The sequence below is a fragment of the Podarcis vaucheri genome (assembly GCF_965113315.1).
Source record: "Podarcis vaucheri genome assembly, chromosome: 17".
In the NCBI taxonomy this organism is placed as follows: Eukaryota; Metazoa; Chordata; class Lepidosauria; order Squamata; family Lacertidae; genus Podarcis; species Podarcis vaucheri.
Genome location: NC_138755.1, coordinates 1,746,027 through 1,766,904, shown reverse-complemented (window position 1 = coordinate 1,766,904; position 20,878 = coordinate 1,746,027). Strand labels below are relative to the sequence as shown.

The 20,878-nt window shown below is 47.8% G+C and overlaps 2 protein-coding genes and 1 long non-coding RNA gene across 4 annotated transcripts in view; 2 read left to right on the top strand and 1 right to left on the bottom strand.

Moving 5' to 3' along the window:
- DNMT1 (DNA methyltransferase 1) overlaps window positions 1-5,621 on the top strand; it is a 59,552-nt gene extending 53,931 nt beyond the window's left edge. The window contains exons 30-34 of the mRNA XM_082205928.1: window positions 184-379; window positions 2,146-2,309; window positions 3,278-3,394; window positions 4,300-4,390; window positions 5,125-5,621. Of these exons, the coding sequence (XP_082062054.1) occupies window positions 184-379; window positions 2,146-2,309; window positions 3,278-3,394; window positions 4,300-4,390; window positions 5,125-5,162 (606 nt within the window). The 3' untranslated portion in view covers window positions 5,163-5,621. The remainder of the gene's footprint in view (window positions 1-183; window positions 380-2,145; window positions 2,310-3,277; window positions 3,395-4,299; window positions 4,391-5,124) is intronic.
- A 1,930-nt stretch (window positions 5,622-7,551) lies between these two features.
- Window positions 7,552-15,089, top strand: EIF3G (eukaryotic translation initiation factor 3 subunit G; the record flags this gene model as incomplete). Of its 2 annotated transcripts, XM_082205887.1 has the most annotated exons (11): window positions 7,553-7,716; window positions 8,780-8,826; window positions 10,300-10,422; window positions 10,522-10,610; window positions 11,081-11,140; window positions 12,177-12,281; window positions 12,714-12,903; window positions 13,034-13,141; window positions 13,341-13,477; window positions 13,729-13,835; window positions 14,985-15,089. In XM_082205887.1, exons 1-11 carry the CDS (start codon window positions 7,697-7,699, stop codon window positions 14,998-15,000), a joined length of 1,002 nt encoding a protein of 333 aa, XP_082062013.1. In that variant the 5' UTR covers window positions 7,553-7,696. The 2 variants fall into 2 exon arrangements, with proteins under 2 accessions (XP_082062014.1, XP_082062013.1); XM_082205888.1 differs by lacking the exon at window positions 14,985-15,089 and having other exon boundaries at window positions 7,552-7,716; window positions 13,729-13,839.
- Window positions 15,090-17,264: 2,175 nt separating this feature from the next.
- LOC309522556 lies at window positions 17,265-20,150 on the bottom strand. The gene is made up of 2 exons (XR_014215126.1): window positions 17,951-20,150; window positions 17,265-17,739 (listed from the first exon to the last, which is right to left on the bottom strand). It is a non-coding gene; the product is annotated as an uncharacterized lncRNA (long non-coding RNA).
- Between the last annotated feature and the right edge of the window lie 728 nt (window positions 20,151-20,878).

Below are 20,878 nucleotides of genomic sequence, written 5' to 3'. Positions count from 1 at the left end.
CAAGCAGCTGTGCTGTGCGGCCCCCTCCTCACCATTGTGCCCTTTGTGCCACTGAGGAGTCTCCTCCCAGCGAAAGAGTAGCCCCTTTTATACGGAGGTGTAAGCGGTGGCCCTAATGGATTCTGACTGGGAAGCTGCTGCTGCTGCAGCGCAGGGGATGAACTCTTGACTTTGTCTTCCTAGGATATGAGTGCACTGGTGGCTGCTCGGATGAGACACATTCCTCTGGCCCCAGGCTCAGACTGGCGTGATCTGCCCAACATTGAAGTGCGTCTCTCCGATGGCACCACCACCCGCAAGCTGCGCTACACCCACCATGAGAAGAAAAATGGGCGCAGCACCACAGGAGCCCTCCGGGGGGTCTGCTCTTGTGCTGAAGGTACGGGGTGCCAAAGGAGGACTCTTGCCACAAGTCACCAGAGGATGGTCCTTTTGGTCTTCAGTCCTTTAGATGGTCTTCTCATCCCTAATGGATTCAGTGCTTCAGGCTCTTTGTTGGGTCTGTTACCTGAAATGTTAATAACCAGGGCTGAGAACTAACTGAAAATGATTAACTTATAAATGATTAAAACCTTAGAATAGCTGTATAGTACAATTGCATCTTACGCACCATTTGGTTGAAAGCCAGCCAATTGAAATTGCACAAGACAGAGAGCTTCAAAGCTCTTTATGTACTGGCTTTTCCTGATGGAGAAAGAGCTTTGAAGCTCTCTGCCTTGCTTATCAGGCAAGTCCCGCTTAGCACATGGGCTCTAGGATTCTCTACTGGGAACTCAGACGGCCCCGCAAGTTCTTGTAAGACCATGCCAGAATGTGTGCTGAGCTTCAAAGCTCTCCACCTTGCTTGCGTGGTAAGGAACGTGGTCAACGAACAGGCTCTGAAAGAAGCCTGTGTATCTGAAGAAGTGTGCATGCACACGAAAGCTCATACCAAGAACTAACTTAGTTGGTCTTTAAGGTGCTACTGGAAGGAATTTTTTTATTTTGACTATGGCAGACCAACACGGCTACCTATCTGTAACAGGCTCTGAAAGGTAAGGGTACTTGTGTGGGGGCAGATCGAGTATACATGACCATACTGTAATTGAAACTGGAATATAGGTGTATTTATGAGATTGTGAAGGAAGTGTGAGTTGTTACAAGTTAATAAGCAAACTCTGCCACTCTATTTTGGTACAGGCCACCGATAGATAGATAGATTTTATGTCTAAATTGGATCTTCACATTGTGCCTAACTGGAATTTAGTGGCAGGAACAGTGAAATAGTGGCGAGGTGGGGGGCTAACAACCCCTTGCTCTCCCCTCCCCAAAGCTACAGATCTTTCCTGACCTAGGTTTGTGGGCCTGCATTTCTAAGCTACCAGGGAATATTCTTTGTAGTCCATGAGTAAGCCCCAGGCCCACAAGGCAAATGGCATTTTACCAGGGCAGCTGTGGGAAACCTCTGAACCATGGACCTAATTGGAACCAATGCTGCACCCAAAGTAGTTCACAGAATCATTCCATACAAGCAGCCCCCGCCTGCTCTACAAATGCATCTGTGTGATGTGTGTGGAGCAGGTGCAGTTGGCAGGTGGGGTCTGTTCTCTGTCCATGTCGATTAGCTTATTGACCCTGACAGGAACTGAGTTTTTCATTGGGGTCTCCCTAGTGCAGCCGAGAGGGGTCGCTTTCTAAATCAGTTTAGAGAAAGTGGTTAGGAGCCTAACCACTTCTGCAAATGGACTGGCTTTCTCCTGCAAAAGGTTTGCATTCAAACCACTTCCTTCGAAGCTTAAAAGAGGCTTGCTGGGGCCAACAGATGGCTGGGCAGTGGGTGCACAAATCCCTTCGAAGGTGCAATCCCAGCTGTGCTTTCAAGTGAGGTCATTGTAAGTGCTTATCAGTTGATTGGCAATTGCAGTGAATTCCTTTGACAGAATTTTGTGGCAATTTTAAATACCCCTTTAAAGGAATGGTAATGAAACAGTATTTCGAATTAGAAAACAGAGATGGTGGCTTTTCTAGGATGTTACAGTCCATGGCCCCTTGCAGTTTTATTCTGAGGCTTGTGGTGTAATTCAGATTCTTGTGTTAAAGGGTTGTTCTCCCCCTCTGTCCACACATTCAGTGGAAGGTTTGTCTGAACTCTGTCATCCTTCCTAGGCAAGCCATGTGACCCTGCGGACCGGCAGTTCAACACCCTAATCCCCTGGTGTCTGCCCCACACGGGGAACCGGCACAACCACTGGGCTGGCTTGTATGGAAGATTAGAGTGGGATGGGTTCTTCAGTACAACAGTCACCAACCCTGAGCCCATGGGCAAACAGGTAAGAGAGAACTGCTGGGTAATGCATTCAGTGGCATATTTTGAGAGTTTAGCTGTATTGCCTGGTGTGTTTTCTCTGTGGTGGCACCTCTGGCCTCGCAGAACTCATTGCTCAGGAAGTCCAACTGCCCAACGTCAGGGACCCTGAGGAAGCATGGAAAACCTTTTCCATTTAGAAGGCCTCTTTTCTTCAGTTAGGCCTTTCTTCAGTTACTCTGAATTCTAAAAGTTTCCCTGAAGATTTTATGCAGTATGGGCTGCTTTGGATTTCTTCTCTTTTTATATTTTTATGTAAAGAAAGCTGTTAAAGAAGCCATGTGGGGGACCAGGAGGGGCCCCAGGGCCCTGTCAGAGGGACAGTTCCCCCCACTCCGTCCCCTGCATGTTTTCCAAATTGACTCTGTTTCATTTGTTTTACCTCATGTTTTTATCATGTGAACTGCTTTGAGATCTTTTGATGAAGGGCAGTAAGTAAATATAATAAATAAATGAAACAGGGCCAGTTTGGGAAACATGCACAAATAAACAGTCAAAACAGAAACAACAAAACAATAACCCCCCTTCCACAAACACATTTAAAAGAGCATTGGATGTCAGTCAGCCCAAGGCCTGAGGAATGTTTCTGCCTGGCGTCTAAAGTTATATAATGAAGGCACCAGAGGAACCGCCCTGGGGAGAACAGTCCACAAACAGGGGGCCACTGCAAAAAAAGGTCCATTCTCGTGTTGCCACCCTCTGGAGCTCATGTGGAGGAATGCAGAGTCTGGGTCAGTTTATATGGGGAGAGGCAGTCCTTGGTATATTGGCTCAGGTGTGGGGTGGAAGAACCCCAGAACTGCAGAGGGAGGGGGGTTGTTCAATCTGGCGAGCTGATAGTGCAGCGCTGAATTCTACCCCTTATGCCCCGAGAAAGGACGCAGCCCAAATATCAGCTGGAAATGGCTCATGGTCTTCCACCCTTTTTTGCAGGGGCGTGTGCTTCATCCTGAGCAGCACCGGGTCGTGAGTGTGCGTGAGTGTGCACGGTCCCAGGGGTTTCCAGATACCTACCGTCTGTTTGGAAATGTGCTCGACAAGCACAGACAGGTAGGTTGCCACAGATGTTTTGAGTGGGGAGGGAGACCTTTAGATGTCAACTTTTATGGGACAGCTTCTTACGCTTTTAGAGCATGGGTAGGACACCTGTGGCCCTCTAAATGTTCCCACCATCCCTGACCATTGGCCATGCTGTCTGGGTGCTACTGCAGGTTGGAGTCAAACAACACCTGGAGAGCCACAAGTTCCTCATCCCTGCTTTTAAAAGAAGTGGAGATGCCCAGAAAGATGCCAAAGCATCCCTGTCGCTTTGTTACTTTTTGTTTGTTTGTTATTTAGCTGTCTGAAAGTTAGTGCTAGAGCACAGACCTATCATTATTTCAAAATTAAAATAAAGGGGCTGACAAGCATATAGCTGTCTTGCCTTGCACATTTCTTTAGAAGATTAGAGGTTATCAAAGCCATGTAAGCTGGAACAAGTTTAAAAACCTTCTGATGAAACCTTTAAAGCTTCCTGATGCTTCAAATTTCTGAGTTTGTGTAAACTGAGAAGAACTTAAGATGCTAGAAGCAGCTGCCCAGCAGGATGCAACAAAGAGATTTCTCCATCAGGGAAGAGTGAGCGTGTTTGCATGTGTGTATACAAATACGCATACACAAGGAAAGAGATTAAATACCCTTGCTGAAATACTTATTGTAAAAGATAGCATTAGATGATGGCTTAATATTCTAATGTGTTTTATACTCTGAAACCTTTGATTGCCAAATCAACAGATGGCTTGCTCACAGTGAGCAAAAGGAGGAAGGGAGAAAGTTTTGGTACCTTTGGGTTCCATTTGCACACACCCCACCACCACCTGCTTTGGTGGCCCTACCAATACTTAGCAGTAAGTGAGGTGGTTTGCAGACATGCGATGACTGTTTATTCTGCCCCTGCCCTGGCGGTGTTTTTGCAGGTGGGTAACGCAGTGCCTCCACCTCTGGCCAAAGCCATCGGACTAGAGATCAAATTGTGTGTGTTGGCCAAAATGAAAGAGGATGCTACAGGTAAGCTATGGAGTTTCGGTGATGTATTTTAAAGAGGACTTCTGAGCAACCTGTTCCCACAGCTCTGGCAGACTCCATGTCCCATCTGTGGCATGAAGCAGGGACATGCTCCACACCTGTTTGGGCTACGATTGCAGCCTCTTTAGCAGCACAGCACTTCTGCATTATCTTCCCTGACTTAGGTCAGTTGCTACCACTGTATCTCTTGCCTGTCCTGGGAGTAACTATTGAGACAGCTAAGGGAGGGAGGGAGGCATTTCCCCCCACTCCAGAAAGAACTAATGGGGTTGCTTTTACAGTTGTACCTCGGGTTAAGTATTTAATTCGTTCCGGAGGTCCGTTCTTAAGCTGAAACTGTTCTTAACCTGAAGCACCACTTTAGCTAATGGGGCCTCCTGCTGCTGCTGCCGCGCCGCCGGAGCCCAATTTCTGTTCTTATCCTGAAGCAAAGTATTTAACCTGAAGCACTATTTCTGGGTTAGCGGAGTGTGTAACCTGAAGCGAATGTAACCTGAGGTACCACTGTATTTGCCCAGGGCCCATGCGCTTCCTGGACACCCTCACATGCACACCTGGAGACTGGAGGACATTTAGCTCTCTAGATGTTGTTGGACTACAACACCCATCACCCCTGACCACTAACAATAAATGCTGCCTGATGGGAAGCCACAAGTTTCCCATCCCTGGAATAACATATCTAATTTATCTCTCTGGTATATTTTGTTCTTCTGCAGGTAACATCAAGCAGGAAAAGATGGACATTTCAGATTAATTTGTCAGTAGCCCGTCACCTGCTGCTCTTCTGTTCCAGCACCTGAACACCCAAACATGCACTGATTGTTTTTAATTTTCTTCGTTTCATTTTCTGGTTTATTTGCTTTCTTCTGGACATGCTGAAAATTGTTGGAAGTTTTTGTTTGTTTGGGGAATTATTTTGTGTTCTGTCTTTCTCTTTTCAAGCCTGTATTTGTGAGCAGTGTTTGTCTACTTGGCTGACATTCTGAAGCTGTTTTGATGTTCCAAATAACCATTCTCAAGTGATCGACTGTGCAGTGCCTGCCACTTCATGCGTGTGTGTGTGTGTGTGTGTTTTGGGGGGAAGGGTTGCGGGTGTTTTTATTATGCATTGTATTGAAAATTAATCAACCACTTTGTACAAGTGGAAATTAATACTTTATGTAGTTTTTATATGTTGTAATATTTCTTCAAATAAAATCTCTGCTATAAATTATTCAAAGAGGGTATTTCTGACTTTCTTCAGATGAATTTGCCCATTGTGTCTGGTGTGCTAGTGTTGCCTCTGAAATCTAAGCACAAGAATGCTGACTCATTTCTACACACCAAGAAAATTATGGCTAGTAGGTAAGCAGGCCTGAATGTCTGCTTTAAGGGCAGAAATGTCTGCCTGCCTGGACTCTGTGCTGGAACATGAAAATTGGCAGGGCTTTATTTAGTTCAGCTGGGATCATGTGCCAGGGATTCTCTTGTGGAAGAGAACGTGATCAGCAAGAGGGCTACGTCCGACCCCCGACCTTTTATATATACAGGCCGTAGAGTATGTTTTTAGTGTAATTATTTTTTAAAAAAAATCTTCCTGCAAGTAGATGGCTAGCACGGTGAGGCAATAGTGGAGAAAGGGGGGCGGTCTGAGTGAGAGGGGGGCATCCTCTTCACCTGCTCCTCCTTCCCCCCCTTTCCCTCCCTCTGAGAGCTGTGCCTGTGCTGCCCCTCCTGAACCCACTCAGGCTCAGGCAGCGCCTCCCTGTACTCCTCTGGGAGGCGGAAGCAGAGGGGGGCCAGAGCACGCTGAAGCACTTACACCCACTATTTTCCTGAGTAATGTGCTGTGTTTCTGAAGTATCCCAAGGCTCTGTTGATGCTGTGAACAGATTAACAGTGACACTTTCCTCCCTCTCTCTCTTCACCCCTCCCACCTTTCCACATCTCCCTGCTTAAGTCTTTCCTGCCTCTCTTTCTCACCCTGGAAAGAAACCTTTGGGGAGCAATTTTTCCGTTTCGGCTCCTTTCTCATAGAATTCCAGTATTGTAGAGTGGGAAGAGACCCCGATGAGGATCATGTAGGCCAACCCACGGCTGTGCAAGAATATGCACTTGTCCCATCCTTTCTGCATATGCTCTCAGCACTCGTTTGCCCTTGCCTTTTGCTATGTAAATTTACACAACACACACAAATATGGTTTACCTCTGATTCTAGTCCTCTGAGTAGACTCACTGAAATGAAATAAAAATCCAAGCATTGATTTCAAAGGGTCTGCACTAAGTAGGATTTAGTTGGATGTAGCCTGTAATTATAACCAAAGTATTTTACCCCAAAAGAGCTGCACTGGCCAGTTTATCTGAGTACATTATTCGGGGGGGGGGCGCTCATTTATTTATAATTGCTTAATCATATGGAACTAAATTGCATTATGCTGGAAGGACCTTTCATAAAATCTTGCAATTGTGGAGTTGGAAGTGTCATCGTCCACCCCCTGCATCCAAGACAGGAGACCACCCAACCTCCGCTTAGAAACCTCCAAGGACGGAGAGTCCGCAACCTTCCCAGGGACATCCTTCCCCTCTTGAACAGCTCTTGCTGCCAGAAAGTTCTTTCTCCTGTTTAGCCAGAATCTCCACTGGCTCAGCTCCTTGTTTCACCAGGTGAGATCCTTTTAGATCTTCCCAGGTGGCTCTCCTGTCTCCCCTCAGCCTCCTCTAACTCCTTCAGCCGTCATCTTGGTCTCCCTCCTCGGCAGGCGCTCCGGCTTCTCAACATCCTCCTTAAACTGCGAAGCCCAGAACTGGACTCCGGATTCCCGGTGGGCTCTGAGGACCAAGGCCGAAGATGCTCCGGATGCAGCCACGAATAGCAGCTGCCTTTTCTGCGGGCCCTTAACGCGCCCTGCTGCTCAGCCACGTGCCCTCCATCTTCTCTGGCGAAGCTGCTTCTTGTTTCAGGCTGAAAGGGGCACGGGGGGGGGGGCTTAGAAGAAGGGAAAGGAACCCCCTTGCGGCTCCCGCCTCCCGGGCTGCAAGCCAGGGAATCCAAGATGGCCGCCCGCCTCGCCGGCCCCGCCTCCTCCTCCGCCCGGGGGCGGCGCCTGGGCGGGCCGAGCGCGCACCCTGAGGCGCAGGCGCAGGGGCCTCCCCACCCGTCAGCCCCCGCGCCGGAGAGACTCCGCTTCCCAGGGTGCTGCGCGCGCTGAGGCCTCTGCTCGGCTCCGCGACGCGCCTGAGAGTCGCCCGCGCCGCTTCGTGCGCCCGAGGCCCGCGCTTCCCTCGCCGCTCTCGCGCTGCTGGGCGGCCATGCCGACGGGGGACTACGAGTGAGAGCGGGGCCGGGCGGGCGGGGGGGGGGAGGGCGGCTGCCCGGAGGCCTCCCCGGAGCCCCGCCAGGGCTGCGCGGCCTGCTCGCTCGGGCCTCGCGGAGACGCGGGCTCCGAGAACCCTCGAATGGCAGAGGTGGAGGGACCCCTCGGGGTCATCTAGTCCAGCCCCCAGAAAGCCCCCGGGCGGGAGTGGGCCTGCGCCGCCTCTGCCCGGCAGCCCCTGGCGGCGTCCCTGGGCCCCTTTCCGCTTGCGAGCTGCGGGTGGGAGACCTGCCCATCGCCCCCCGTTCAGACACAGGCAGGGCCTCTGTGAGTTTGGGGAGATTTGTGCCGGCGCAGAGGAGCTCCGGGCGGCTTTCTCAGCAAGGCGTGGGCGCCTTGGGCGCCTGGGCAAGAGAAGGCCTTGTAAGGGCGATTGAGCTATTGGAATGAGAGGCAGGAGAAGGTGGTTCTTGGCTGGCTTTGGGGCACCGTGAAGCATTCAAGGCTATTTTGAGGGGTGTTGGAAGGCGAAGAGCAGGCAGGAGTGTAGAAGAGAGAAGATGAAGCCTTAGCTTGGGAGACCTTGTTCTGTGGGACTCGGGTGCCCTTTGCGGGACGTGTTTCTCTCTTGGGGGCAGAACTCCTGGGCCTTGGTCAGAAAGCGTGAGAGAATGTTTAGTAGGTTGTGGCTGACTAGTAGTCGGATGCTTTTCCTTGGAGGTTGGGCAGAAGAGGAAATAAAAGAGCAGCTGTTGACCAAATGGGTTAATGGCAGAGTACCTGGAATAGAGTTTAAGGGTGGAGTTAATATTATGGATGCCATTTGGAATGTGGTTGGAAGACATACCTATCTTTTATATGAAGAAGCCACTGTGCATTTTGGTAGAATTAAAGTGACTCGCAATGAGAGTATGAGGTATATGGGTGAGGGTCAGGGACTAGTCTTACTACAAGTAAGTAATAAGAAAGTACTGGGTGTGGGAAGAGCAATTGCCAACGTTAGAGGATCAAGCAAGAACTCTATACATTTACATTAACTGAACAGATACTTAACTTGGTATCTCTAACTCTGTTTCAGCTCCAAGCCCAGTTGGGCAGACCAAGTGGAAGAGGAAGGGGATGATGGTGAGAAATTTCATGTGTTGTGAAATGTTAAAGGAAGAGGAGCCCCTTTCACCCAGGAGAAGTCAGAGCTGACTTCCACCCCATCTAGAATGGGTTTTGTTTATCTTGTATCTTGAAATCTGTACCCACATCTTGAACACACCAAGAAAATTAGATTGCAGCTAGCCTCTGCTTTTTCCTTGTCTATCCCACCTGGTTGCCTTCAGACAAGTTTATGGTGCTATACAAGTCAGGCAGCTGCCTGCCTCCCAGTGAGGCCCCATTCCTCTTGCCTCACCACACTTCCTTCTGCACCCCGAGAAGTCACAGTGCTCTTCCAAAGAAATGGAAGCCTGGCCCCAACAATCCATTTTGAAGGGGCAAGGAGGGAGGATAAGTTAAACATGCTACTGTATTTTTCGCCCTATAGGACGCACTTTTTCCTCTCCAAAAATGAAGGGGAAATGTGTGTGCGTCCTATGGGGCGAATGCAGGCTTTCGCTGAAGCCTGGAGAGCGAGAGCGGTCGGTGCGCACCAACCCCTCTCGCTCTCCACGCTTCAGGAAGCTATCCGCAAGCCTTGCGCGCCCGGCGGGAGTTCCCGCAGGCTCGCAAGGCTTGCGGGCTGCAGCCGGAAGCGCGGGGCGTCCTCCGGAGGACGCCCCGTGCTTCAGCAGGCTTGGGGCGGCAGCCCGAAGCACGGGGCGGGCTGCAGAGCACCCCCCCATGCTTCGGGCTGCTGTCCGCAAGCCTTGCGTGCCCGGTGGGAGGTCCCGCCGGGCGCGCAAGGCTTGGGGCAGCAGCCCGAAGCACGGGGCGCCCTCCGGAGGACGCCCCGTGCTTCGGGCAGGTGTCCGCAAGCTTTGCGCACCTGGCGGGAGGTCCCGCCGGGCGCACAAGGCTTGAGGCGGCAGCCTGTTCTGTGGGCTGGGGTCGGGGGAAGCTCGGGCTTCCCCAGCCCCACGGGCGGGGGGGGAATATATATATTTTTATTCATCCCCCCCCCAAACGAGGTGCGTCCTATGGGCCGGTGCGCCTTATAGGGCGAAAAATACGGTAATTCTGAGTAATAGTTTCTGAGCCACACTGAGGGCAGATCATTCCACCCGGTAAGCAGATATGCTTGCTCAGATGGAGCAAACTGCTAATGTTGAATTCCTTCCAAGAGGTCTTAACTTTCTCATAATAATAATAATATTCATTGTGAACCCAGAACCCTCCACTCCAAACAATGAGATCTTCCTCTAAATTTTCTTATCTCTGTGCTGTCAACATTCCAAAGGTACCTGAAGCTCATGGGGCCATGTTCAGGAGTACTTAGGTATTTATAAGCATCCTTACCTCTGGAATCCCATGTATGTATTTTATTTTGGGCAGCCCTGTTTTCATTCCCAATGGCTATACAAATTTGACTATACTACTTTACTATTAGAGAGAATGATAATATCCTTCATGTAAAGACTTTAATTGAGTTATTGTGCTTTCCCAACACAGATAAATGCATCACCAGTGACCTGCTCAAGGACATCCCCCTGAGTGGAGTGCTGGGTGGAGCTGGAGGTGGAGCTGGAGCTGTAAATGTAACTGTAAGCATTGAGCCTGAGCTTGTGAAAGGAGGTAAAAGTTCACTTTGCATTTCAAAAAGGGACTGCAGTATTGGGTGACTTGGAGACACAGAAAGATTACTATAGTTCCCACCCCCACTTCTTTTTACAGAACCTCTCCCATCACCCAAGGAGCTTGTGAATGGAAACATCAAAACAGTGACTGAATACAGGGAAGAGGAGGATGGCCGCAAGGTGAAGGTGAGTGAGGGCTTGGGATCAAGCCATATCTCTCTTCTCTGCCCCCCCCCAGCTCTCATTCTCAGGGTCACCTCCATATTATCCTCTTGGTGTCTTGTCTTCTTAGGGATTTGGCCCCACCCTCCTTTCCAGTTACCTTTCGTTGACAGTGAAAGTTCATCTCCCAGCACGCCACTTCCTAGGTTGTACGGGGGCAGAACTCTCCATGTCATGTGGTTCATTTCTGTTTTTAGTCTGAAAGTGATGACCCTGCTAGATGTTTTCCTCCAATCCACCATGTTGCTCAAGTTCTGCAGGCTTGAGTGAATAGGTTTTTGGGTGGAGGTTGGTTGTGACTTAAGCACAGTAACTGTGTGGTCAGGAAGAAGCAAGCAAATTCTACCTGCAGGTGTGATCCTCAGACTTTTCCCATTTCCTCTTTGTTGATTCTTGCCCTGAGCGTAATATGACATGTTGCTATCCTTTGCCAGATTATCCGCACCTTTCGAATTGAGACCCGGAAGGCCTCAAAGGCTGTGGCTAGGCGAAAGGTGAGTCACCTAAGAGAGTGAAGCTTATCCCCTTGCACCTTCCTCCTTGACCACTAGGCATACTAGGCATATGTATACAGACATTTTATGCCGGGGTAGGCACCCTAAGGCCCATGGGCCGGATCCGGCCCAATCCCCTTCTCAATCCAGCCCGCGGACGGTCCGGGAATCGATTTGTTTTTACATGAGTAGAATGTGACCTTTTATTTAAAATGCATCTCTGGGTTATTTGGGGGCATAGGAATTCGTTCATCTCTCTCCCCCCCCCAATAGTCCAGCCCACGGCTGAAAAAGGTTGCTGACCCCTGTTTTATGCCATCATCAGATTTGAAGTAATGGTACTGGAGCAAGAGATGTCTAAAAGCCAAAACAATATATATTTTTAGCTCAAACCAGTATTCCAATGAAAAACAAATAGGTCCATAGAGAAGTGAAGTCTGGGATTTGTTCTTGATTGGCTTAAAATGCGACCAGAGGCCCACCGTCAGCCAGGGCCTGTTGAAGGGAGGTCCCACCATTAGTTGCACACACAGTTATGCAAGTTTTGGTGCTCATCAGACTTTTCTGTGAACTCAGCCTCCTGATCTGTTGCATTTTAGTCTTGCTCTCTTTCTGAGTGAAGACGTTGCTTTTGCATGCACTCTTCACATTTGGCTGGGTGATGATGGGAGTTACATCCCAACAACATCTGGATGGCACCATGTTGGGAGAGGCTGGCTAAGGGGGGGGGACACCCAAGGTGTTTTTTTCATTGTAGTATCTCATATTTTGAGAGGCTGGATCTTAAATGGTGTTTTGATACTCTTTACATCTTGTTGACAGAATGTTTTGCTGCTGCTGTTTTGCTTTGGAGCAGCTGGTGTGCAATTTGCTCAGAATTTGGAATCTGCCAGCTGGGGATTCTTTTAGAAATCACCCTGCTGGTCTCTCCAGCCTATTCCTACTATGTCTGTCTTGCATCATCTTTCTCCCCCACTTCTTGGGGATTGCAAATGAGATCAAAGACTTCATCCAGCTCTTTTGTTCTGCTCTCTAGAACTGGAAAAAATTTGGAAACTCTGAGTTTGATGCCCCTGGCCCAAATGTGGCCACTACCACTGTGAGCGATGATGTGTTCATGACTTTCATCACCAGTAAGGAGGTGAGTGGCAGCATGAGGAAAGCAGGGGGTGAAAATAAAGAGCAGAGGTTTCAAGATGGGTTGTGGTGCTTGTGTTTCTGGGGGGAAATGGCACGGGAAGCTGCTTTGTTCTGAGTCAGCCGCCTGGGCCATTTAGCACAGGATTGTCCACCTTGAGTGGCAGCTGCTCTCCAGGGTTTCAGGGAGCAATCCTTCCAATCCCTACCTTGAGAAAGTGAAACATGGGACCTCCTGCTTCCGAAGCAGGCGTCTGCCACTGAGCTGTTGCCGTTGCCTGTTAACATTCTGACATTCCTAAGACTTCTGGCACAGCCAAGACACTGCTGATAAGAGACACTTGGTTGGAACTTAATCGTTTTGTGGGCTCTGAATGTGGGTGGGAAGACAAGCAGACTTTCAGTTGCTCACACACTCAGATGTGTCCTTTGCCAGGACTTGAATTGCCAAGAGGAGGAGGACCCCATGAACAAGCTGAAAGGGCAGAAGATTGTGTCGTGCCGTATCTGCAAGGGTGATCATTGGACCACTCGCTGCCCATATAAGGACACCCTGGGACCTATGCAGAAGGAGCTGGCAGAGCAGCTGGGGCTCTCCACAGGCGAGAAGGACAAACTGCCAGGAGGTGAGGGGTGCAAAAAGGCAGAGGATATGGGGTGAGCCCTTCCTGCAGAGACAGATAGGTTGGCTTATGCCAGGGATGAGAAGGAGAGTTGTGCTCCGAGTTTCCCTAACACTGCATTTTGTTTCTGCAGAACCAGAACCTGTTCAAGCCCAGCAAAGCAAGACTGGGAAGTATGTCCCACCCAGCCTGAGAGATGGAGCCACGCGCAGAGGGGAGTCCATGCAGCCTAACCGTAGAGGTAGATTGCCTTTGAGGGGAGGTAGGGACTGAGTCTGACGTGTCCTGACAGCAGTAGCTGTTGGCATCTAGCAGTCTAGTCCTGTGTATATTCTGTGCCATACAAGCCTAGGCCTGCTTTAAAGATAGTTGAGCTGGCAGGTATTTAAGAGTCCTTCAGTTTCTGCTACCCTGATCCAACAGTTCTCCTTGTATCTTAGCCGATGATAATGCCACCATCCGAGTCACCAATCTGTCCGAGGACACCCGAGAGACTGACCTGCAGGAACTCTTCCGTCCTTTTGGGTCCATATCCCGCATCTACTTAGCCAAGGACAAAACCACTGGCCAATCCAAGGTGAGAAAGAGGGATTGATAATTGGGCTGAACTTGGTAGGTTCAAAGTGGGGAAAGAGGTGGCAACAGGTGAGTGCTGGAAGACATTGTGCTTTTATATTGTGCTTTTATGTTGTAACTGCCCTGAGACCTGCAGGTAAAGGGCGGTATACAAATGATTAATAATAAATTAATTATAAATAATAATATAGATACAAGCAAAAATTACCCTCCTTATCTCTTATTTTCATCTTTCCTGTTGCTTACCTTCAGGGCTTTGCCTTCATCAGCTTTCATCGCCGAGAAGATGCTGCTAGGGCCATTGCAGGGGTATCTGGCTTTGGCTATGATCACCTGATCCTAAATGTGGAATGGGCCAAGTAAGTAGGACTCTATATCAATGTAAAGGGACCCCTGACCATTAGGTCCAGTCCTGAACGACTCTGGTGTTGCGGCGCTCATCTCGCTTTATTGGCCAAGGGAGCTGACGTACAGCTTCTGGGTCATCTGGCCAGCAGGACTAAGTCGCTTCTGGCGAACCAGAGCAGCACACGGAAACACCGTTTACCTTCCCGCCGGAGCGGTACCTATTTATCTACTTGCACTTTGACGTGCTTTCGAACTGCTAGGTTGGCAGGAGCTGGGACCGAGCAACGGGAGCTCACCCCATTGCGGGGATTCGAACCGCCAACCTGATCGGCAAGTCCTAGGCTCTGTGGTTTAACCCACAGCTACACCAGTGTCCCTTATATAGGGTATAGGGAAGGCTATTTAATTCCTTTCAGCAGTGTGCCTGTCAAACAGCCTCAAATTCTGCTGTTACTGCAAATTTATGTTTCTTACATAAATCTTCAGCCTGCTTCTCACTGAGACAGTAGACCTGTTTCTATATACTAGTCTTTCAGCTGTACCATTTTAAATGGAATTCTCCCTCATGATAAGATTCCTATTTACACAAAATCTATCTTCGAGTATGGAGGAACATTCATTTGTGAGAACTTCTGCCTGCTGTCTGAAGTGGTGCAGTGCTATGCGGATTCACTATTTTAGTTTTTTAGAAATAGCCCTCAGTTTTGGCCATAAAATTCAGCCTTAGTGGAATTTTGAATCAGACAGTTTTGTTGGAAGCAAAGTCAGGAGCACCTGGGACCAGTGATTGGGGGAACAAAGCACCTCAGTGCATTCTCCCCTACCCCCTCAAAAGAAGGAGGAGGAGGAAGAGGCAGGACTTGGCAGCCTAGCAAATTTCCCACCTTGCCCTCTTTTGGAGCCAGCCACATTTCGCATGTTGGAATGAAGAGCAACGGGCACTTAGGGGGAAAGACAGTAGTCACCAGTAAATCCTGTTTCCGAGTCCATAGCTGAAGTTGCCCTTAAATTTTCAAGCTTTTCTCACAACATGAGGCCTAGCAACAGCTTTGTTCTTAAATATGAGCAACAGATTCTCCAGGTGATGCCTTGGGTGCAAAATCTTCAGTCGTCCACTTGTTAAAATATTAATGTCTCTTTTTTTCCCTTCCCACCCCCAGACCTTCCACCAACTGAGGCTTCCTGTCCGGCATTTGTCTTTGGAAATTGCCCAGTTTTGCTCCTCACTGGAAATAATAGTCACTAATAAAGGTTCCTTTCAGTCACTCTCTTGTGGTGTGTCTCAGTCCCTCATCAAAATAGCCCTATTGTTGCTGGAGTCACCCAATTTCATTTTAACAGCTGAGTTTCTTTTTACTGAGTGATTTGTTAAATACACAGGCTTTCTGATGCAAGAGTGTTTAATTTTTATTATGTTAATAACCCTGTTTTAGATGAAGACCCAGGCCTCTAAAGTAAATGTTGAACTGTTTCACTAGGTTTGATCCAGAGTGGGATTAGGTGTAGCGAAAGGAAGGTGTCTTTGTGTGGCTTGCTCAGCTGATGCCATTTACTGACTTACTGCCACATTCTGGACTCTCTGCAGCCTCCTCCAGTAATGACCAAATTAAGAGGAGTGAGTAAGTAACAGACTCTTACAGTTCTCTTTAGAAAAGGCTCTCAATCTTACAATATCCCTTTAATTCCAGTATGCAATGTAAGATCCACTTTACATTTTTTGCATGTTTTTAATCTTTTCTGCCAAGATACCAGCTGCACCTTTTTACAACCATGCAAAAGTAATTTAAGGTGGTGCAGTTTGCTATGCAGTCACATCTACACAGTGGCCCTTACCTTCCTTTTTCTAAAAAATTAAGCTGACCAGCAAACAGGCACTGCTGGTGGCACTGACCCATTGGAGAAATATCTTCATGCAATGCATTGCTGCTCGAGAAAGTGACCGTATTGGTGTAAGGAGCCTGGTCACACTTCTCTTCTGTGGCCTGTGGCTTGTCTTTCGGATGTGGGAGGCTGCCCACTCAGCACAGCCTTGTGCAACTTTTGCTGCTTAGCTTAGCAAAAGGCTTCAGGCAAACAGGAAATAGGTACCATGCCTTAGCAGTGCCAGAGGCCAACTGCTTTCCCTCTTATCCCTCCACCCCCCCAACTCTTCTCCCTCTGGGGTGGTGGAGGGACTCCAGATTAGGTGTGGGAGGCCTCCAGTACAACTGTTGGTTAAGGCCCTACTGTTAAACTTTTTGGCTAGTGGTAACCCAAGCTCAGCATGTTGCTTCTGATGTTATCTTTCTGATATTCCATAAATCACTACTTTGCCTGAGTTTTGAAACAGGCCCTCTGCAGTCCTGGTTATAAGTCATGACTATTTTTATCATCCACCCATCCCCTCTTGAAAGGTTTTCTCACAATTACTGCAGCTTAGTTTGTTACTCCCCGTGTTGTGTGGTTTGTGGCTAAACACTTCACAACCTTATTTGAAGTTATTTGTCGCACCCCTTAGAACAGGAGATAGAGCCTTGTCAACTGGTACATCACTGGCCAATCTCGTCATCTGCTGAACAGGTTACAATTACTGGGTTTATTACAAAGAATGGTAGGTCAGACAGACAGTATGTTCTTAAGCAAGAGTGCATACTCAAGGTGACTTTCTACGGCTTATGCAACTCGAAGTGTTCACATCCAGAAGTGCTGTGTCTGTGCGCAGTGCGATTTAGCGCTTCTGCGCATGCTGTGAAACCCGGAAGTAACCATTCCGGTACTTCCGGGTTGCTGTGGGACGCAGCTTGAAAAGACGTAACCTGAAGCGGACGCAGCATGAGGTATGACTGTACTGTGGGATTCTGCTAAAGAAGTAGAACAGGGTCTAGTGTCTAAACTGTTAATGCCAATAGACACGGGATGCCAGTGCTGCTTTTCTGGGGGTACTCAAGGGTATGCAGTACTGGCACCATTTTTTATTTAAAATGTTAAAAGTTTGGCACTTACTGTAACAACTTCATGGTGAGTACTGGCACCTTTTTTCTTTTTAAAAAGCACTGGGTACAGATGGTTTAAGGCAAATGCAGGAAACAGAGGTGTGGATCTCAGTGTAGAGGAAAAATGTCTCTGTGAGAGGTAGCACTTAAAATAGTGCAAAAATGCCTGCCTATGCAGTTACCCCATATAAGCCCCTCAACAAACCGCCAGAGGCTGTAGAATCTGGTTCTTACAAACAGGTGTGGTGGACCTTTGGGGAGGTGGCTGTTCTGGGAGGAAGGATTTGTCCAAATAAAACGTACGTCTAAACTTTTAAAAAGTTCTACTAACAGCCAGGCTCACAATAATGAGGTAATACATTAACCTAGAAGGTTCTTCTCTAACAAATTGGTACAATGAAGTATGGCAAATAGCACTTGTGAAATTTTTAAAAAGAAAATTGGCACAAGGCCTGAAGCAAAGACTCATTTGTATTTCAATGGCACAGCTGTATTACACAGTACGTGGCTAAAATCCAAACTAGAGGACTCCTCTCATAAGACTGTATTGGTTAACTTCAACCATTTATCGCCTTCTATACAAATATAAGTCTGAGATAAGAACTTCTGTTATTATTTTGCATGCAAATATCAGCTTCTGGGTGAGAGTGGGATGTTTTATTACTGTATGTCTCTGATTAAATGTTCTATGGTGAAAGGATTTAAAAAAAAAAAAAAACAGAAGTCTGCTTCACTGGGAGGAGGGAAGAAATAGTCAGAAGGTCCTATAAACTTAAAGATCAAGTACTACTTGGTCAAAAGTCCAACTGCTTAAGGAATGTAACCTTAGGGAACTCATGCAGGTCTTAACTCTCGGTGGTTTGACTTGGCCCCTGGAGGCACAAGGCAATTCCACCCAAACAAAGCAACAGCACAAAGAGCACAGCACAAGGTGCAAAGTATGCTTGAAATCATTAGAATACAGTGGTACCTCGCAAGACGAAAGAGTTTTCAGTTTCTTGAGTCGTTCCGCAAGACGAATTTCCCTATGGGCTTGCTTCGCAAGATGAAACGTATTGCGAGTTCGTTTCCTTTTTCTTAAAGCCGCTAATAGCCGTGCTTCGCAAGACGAAGAGACTCGCGGAACGGATTAATTTTGTCTTGCGAGGCACCACTGTAGATGTCTTCTAAATTGCTTAAAGACCTTTTGGGAACAAGTGATTAACAAGTCAAATAAAAATAATACCTGGTAAGTTTCAGCGCCCTGCATGGCTCCTTAGCAGAGTAAGTTGATACAAACTGCAGAACTGGTTGGGCACAATCCAGTCAAGAGTTAAAATGTTTTCAATTTCCATTGATTTGGGCATGTTTAAAGTTAGCTGGGTCATGCCAATTATGGGGTGTTGGGGAGGGGTAGTCCCTTTAGTGGGGGAGGTGTCGTGCTCCTTCTGGGGTACTTTGTCCACCTTTGGGTTCCAGCTCTCACCTGTGACTCCTTGAAGCTGTCAGTATGCAAGTGGCAACACCCAAGAAATGGCTTCAACTGGCTGGCTTGGGGAGATAGGGACTTCCCCTGCCTGAGAAGACAGCCTTCAGCGTATTGAGTAGTGGGTCCAATGGTCAAGGTGGCCTTTGCATGTGCTGGAGATGGAAGTGAGAGGTGGATGGGGCTCAACAACCCGAGAAGGTAGCCCACATGGGAGAAGTAAAACTCTGATCCAAACCTCCACTGCCTCACATCTTTACCTATTCATGAGAAAGGCTTCAGGAGGAGGAGGAGAAACCCATACCCACTTTTTTGGCAGGACATCTTTGGAATAAGAAAAGGCGAAGGAGTAAACGTAACACAAATCTAGAGTGGAGTATCTAAGACAGTTGGATGGTGTATTGTATGTCTCCTTCCGGCAACTCCTGCAACCAACCTAGTGTCAAATGTACTGTTTTCCTTTCCTTTGGACCACATCAGTGGGGCCAAGAGTGTGGTCTTGTTGTCTGGGCAACCCAGGACCTCCATCCACACTGCCCAGGCTTGTGCCCCGGAAAGGTCACTTCAGTGCTGCTAACACGGCAAAACCAAAGCTGGAGGCAGCAGTTAACAGTCTCTGCAGCCACAGCAGGCGCTGTAATTCTCCAGTGGTTTGACTTAGCCCCAGGAGGCACACTCTATTGTCTTGAGACAGACAGATGCCAACGAACTTATGACTTGAAGGTGAAAGGTGAGACACATGGACTTGAAGAAAACATCTGGCAAAGAGCTTTTCAAACAGGACAGAAAACTGGACACTTTGTGGATCCTCTCAAACATGTTTACAGCCTAAATTCAGCAGTCACCAAAACAGAAATGGAGGGATAGACTGAAGGGTATGTAGTTCCTATAAGATATATTTCTCTTGATCAATGTACAGATGGCTGCTTAATATTTTATAAACAAATTTCAGGCCTAAAGAGTCCTGTCAGAGAAAAGGTCCCACACCCACCTTAAGATAAAAGGAAATGTTCTCCAGAGTTTTTGATGGACATTTGAGTTCCTATGAAGCATTCCTTTGACAGTCAAAATGTGGTGCAGACTATTAAGGATGCTAGTGATTGCCACTTTGAGAGCTCCATTTATCATTTCCATTTATCTGTCTCTCACATAAGTTTTTTTCCTGATGGGGGAGAAACAGCTGTAGTGGTGTTTTGTTCTCTCAGGCAAAAAGAAAGAGAAACCTAAATAAGGACCTCTTAAATCAACTGCTTTAACAATGAGAGATTATCATGCCAAGCTGTGTTAACCATGGTTCAGCTTGATGCCTGAAATGAGCCACAGAGATCACTATTCTAAAAATTTTCTTGCCCATGAGGACTAGAATACTTGCTCTTACTATTATTTCAGAAGGCAAGGCTTTCGGAATTCCAAACATGGACACAACTATGAAGAATCTGTAGAGTGGTCATGGCTAAGCAGCAATTTCCTTTAATGGGTCTCATTCTGAGACCAGAAAACTATTGAAAATTGCTCATGGAATCTCATCACCGTAACAGTGTGATCAAGTATCAACCACTTCTCAGATAAATGGGTCTCCTCAAAGGGGAATATTCACACTTTGTCTATCTTGCTCTGACCACCTTCAAAGGCAGGGATGGAGAGTGCGTGGCTCCCCAGAAATTGTGGACTCTACCTCCCAGTTGCCCCAGCCAGCCAGCGTGGCCAGTGGTCAGGGATGATGGGAGCTGGAATCCAACAACCTCGGGGTCACTGGTGCTCCATGGCCCATTTTAAGGAGTGCCCAAAAGTAATTTAAATTACTTTTAAAAAGAGCAATGAGGAGTAGAACAGAATTAGTTATGAACTATACCCTCAATAAGCTGCACAGTTAATAACTTAAGAAGAGCCTGTTCATAGAATCATAGAGTTGGAAGAGACCACAAGGGCCATCGAGTCCAACCCCCTGCCAAGCAGGAAACACCATCAGAGCACTCCTGACATATGGTTGTCAAGCCTCTGCTTAAAGACCTCCAAAGTAGGAGACTCCACCACACTCCTTGGCAGCAAATTCCACTGTCGAACAGCTCTTACTGTCAGGAAGTTCTTCCTAATGTTTAGGTGGAATCTTCTTTCTTGTAGTTTGGATCCATTGCTCCGTGTCCGCTTCTCTGGAGCAGCAGAAAACAACCTTTCTCCCTCCTCTATGTGACATCCTTTTATATATTTGAACATGGCTATCATATCACCCCTTAACCTCCTCTTCTCCAGGCTAAACATGCCCAGCTCCCTTAGCCGTTCCTCATAAGGCATCGTTTCCAGGCCTTTGACCATTTTGGTTGCCCTCCTCTGGACACGTTCCAGTTTGTCAGTGTCCTTCTTGAATTGTGGTGCCCAGAACTGGACACAGTACTCCAGGTGTGGTCTGACCAGAGCAGAATACAGTGGCACTATTACTTCCCTTGATCTAGATGCTATACTCCTATTGATGCAGCCCAGAATTGCATTGGCTTTTTTAGCTGCCGCGTCACACTGTTGGCTCAGTCCAAAGACCTATCCTGTTCTCAGTTGTCGGGTGCCTGTGAGAAACCCAGAGACAAAACACAAATGCAGCCACCCTCTCCACTGTTGCTCTCCA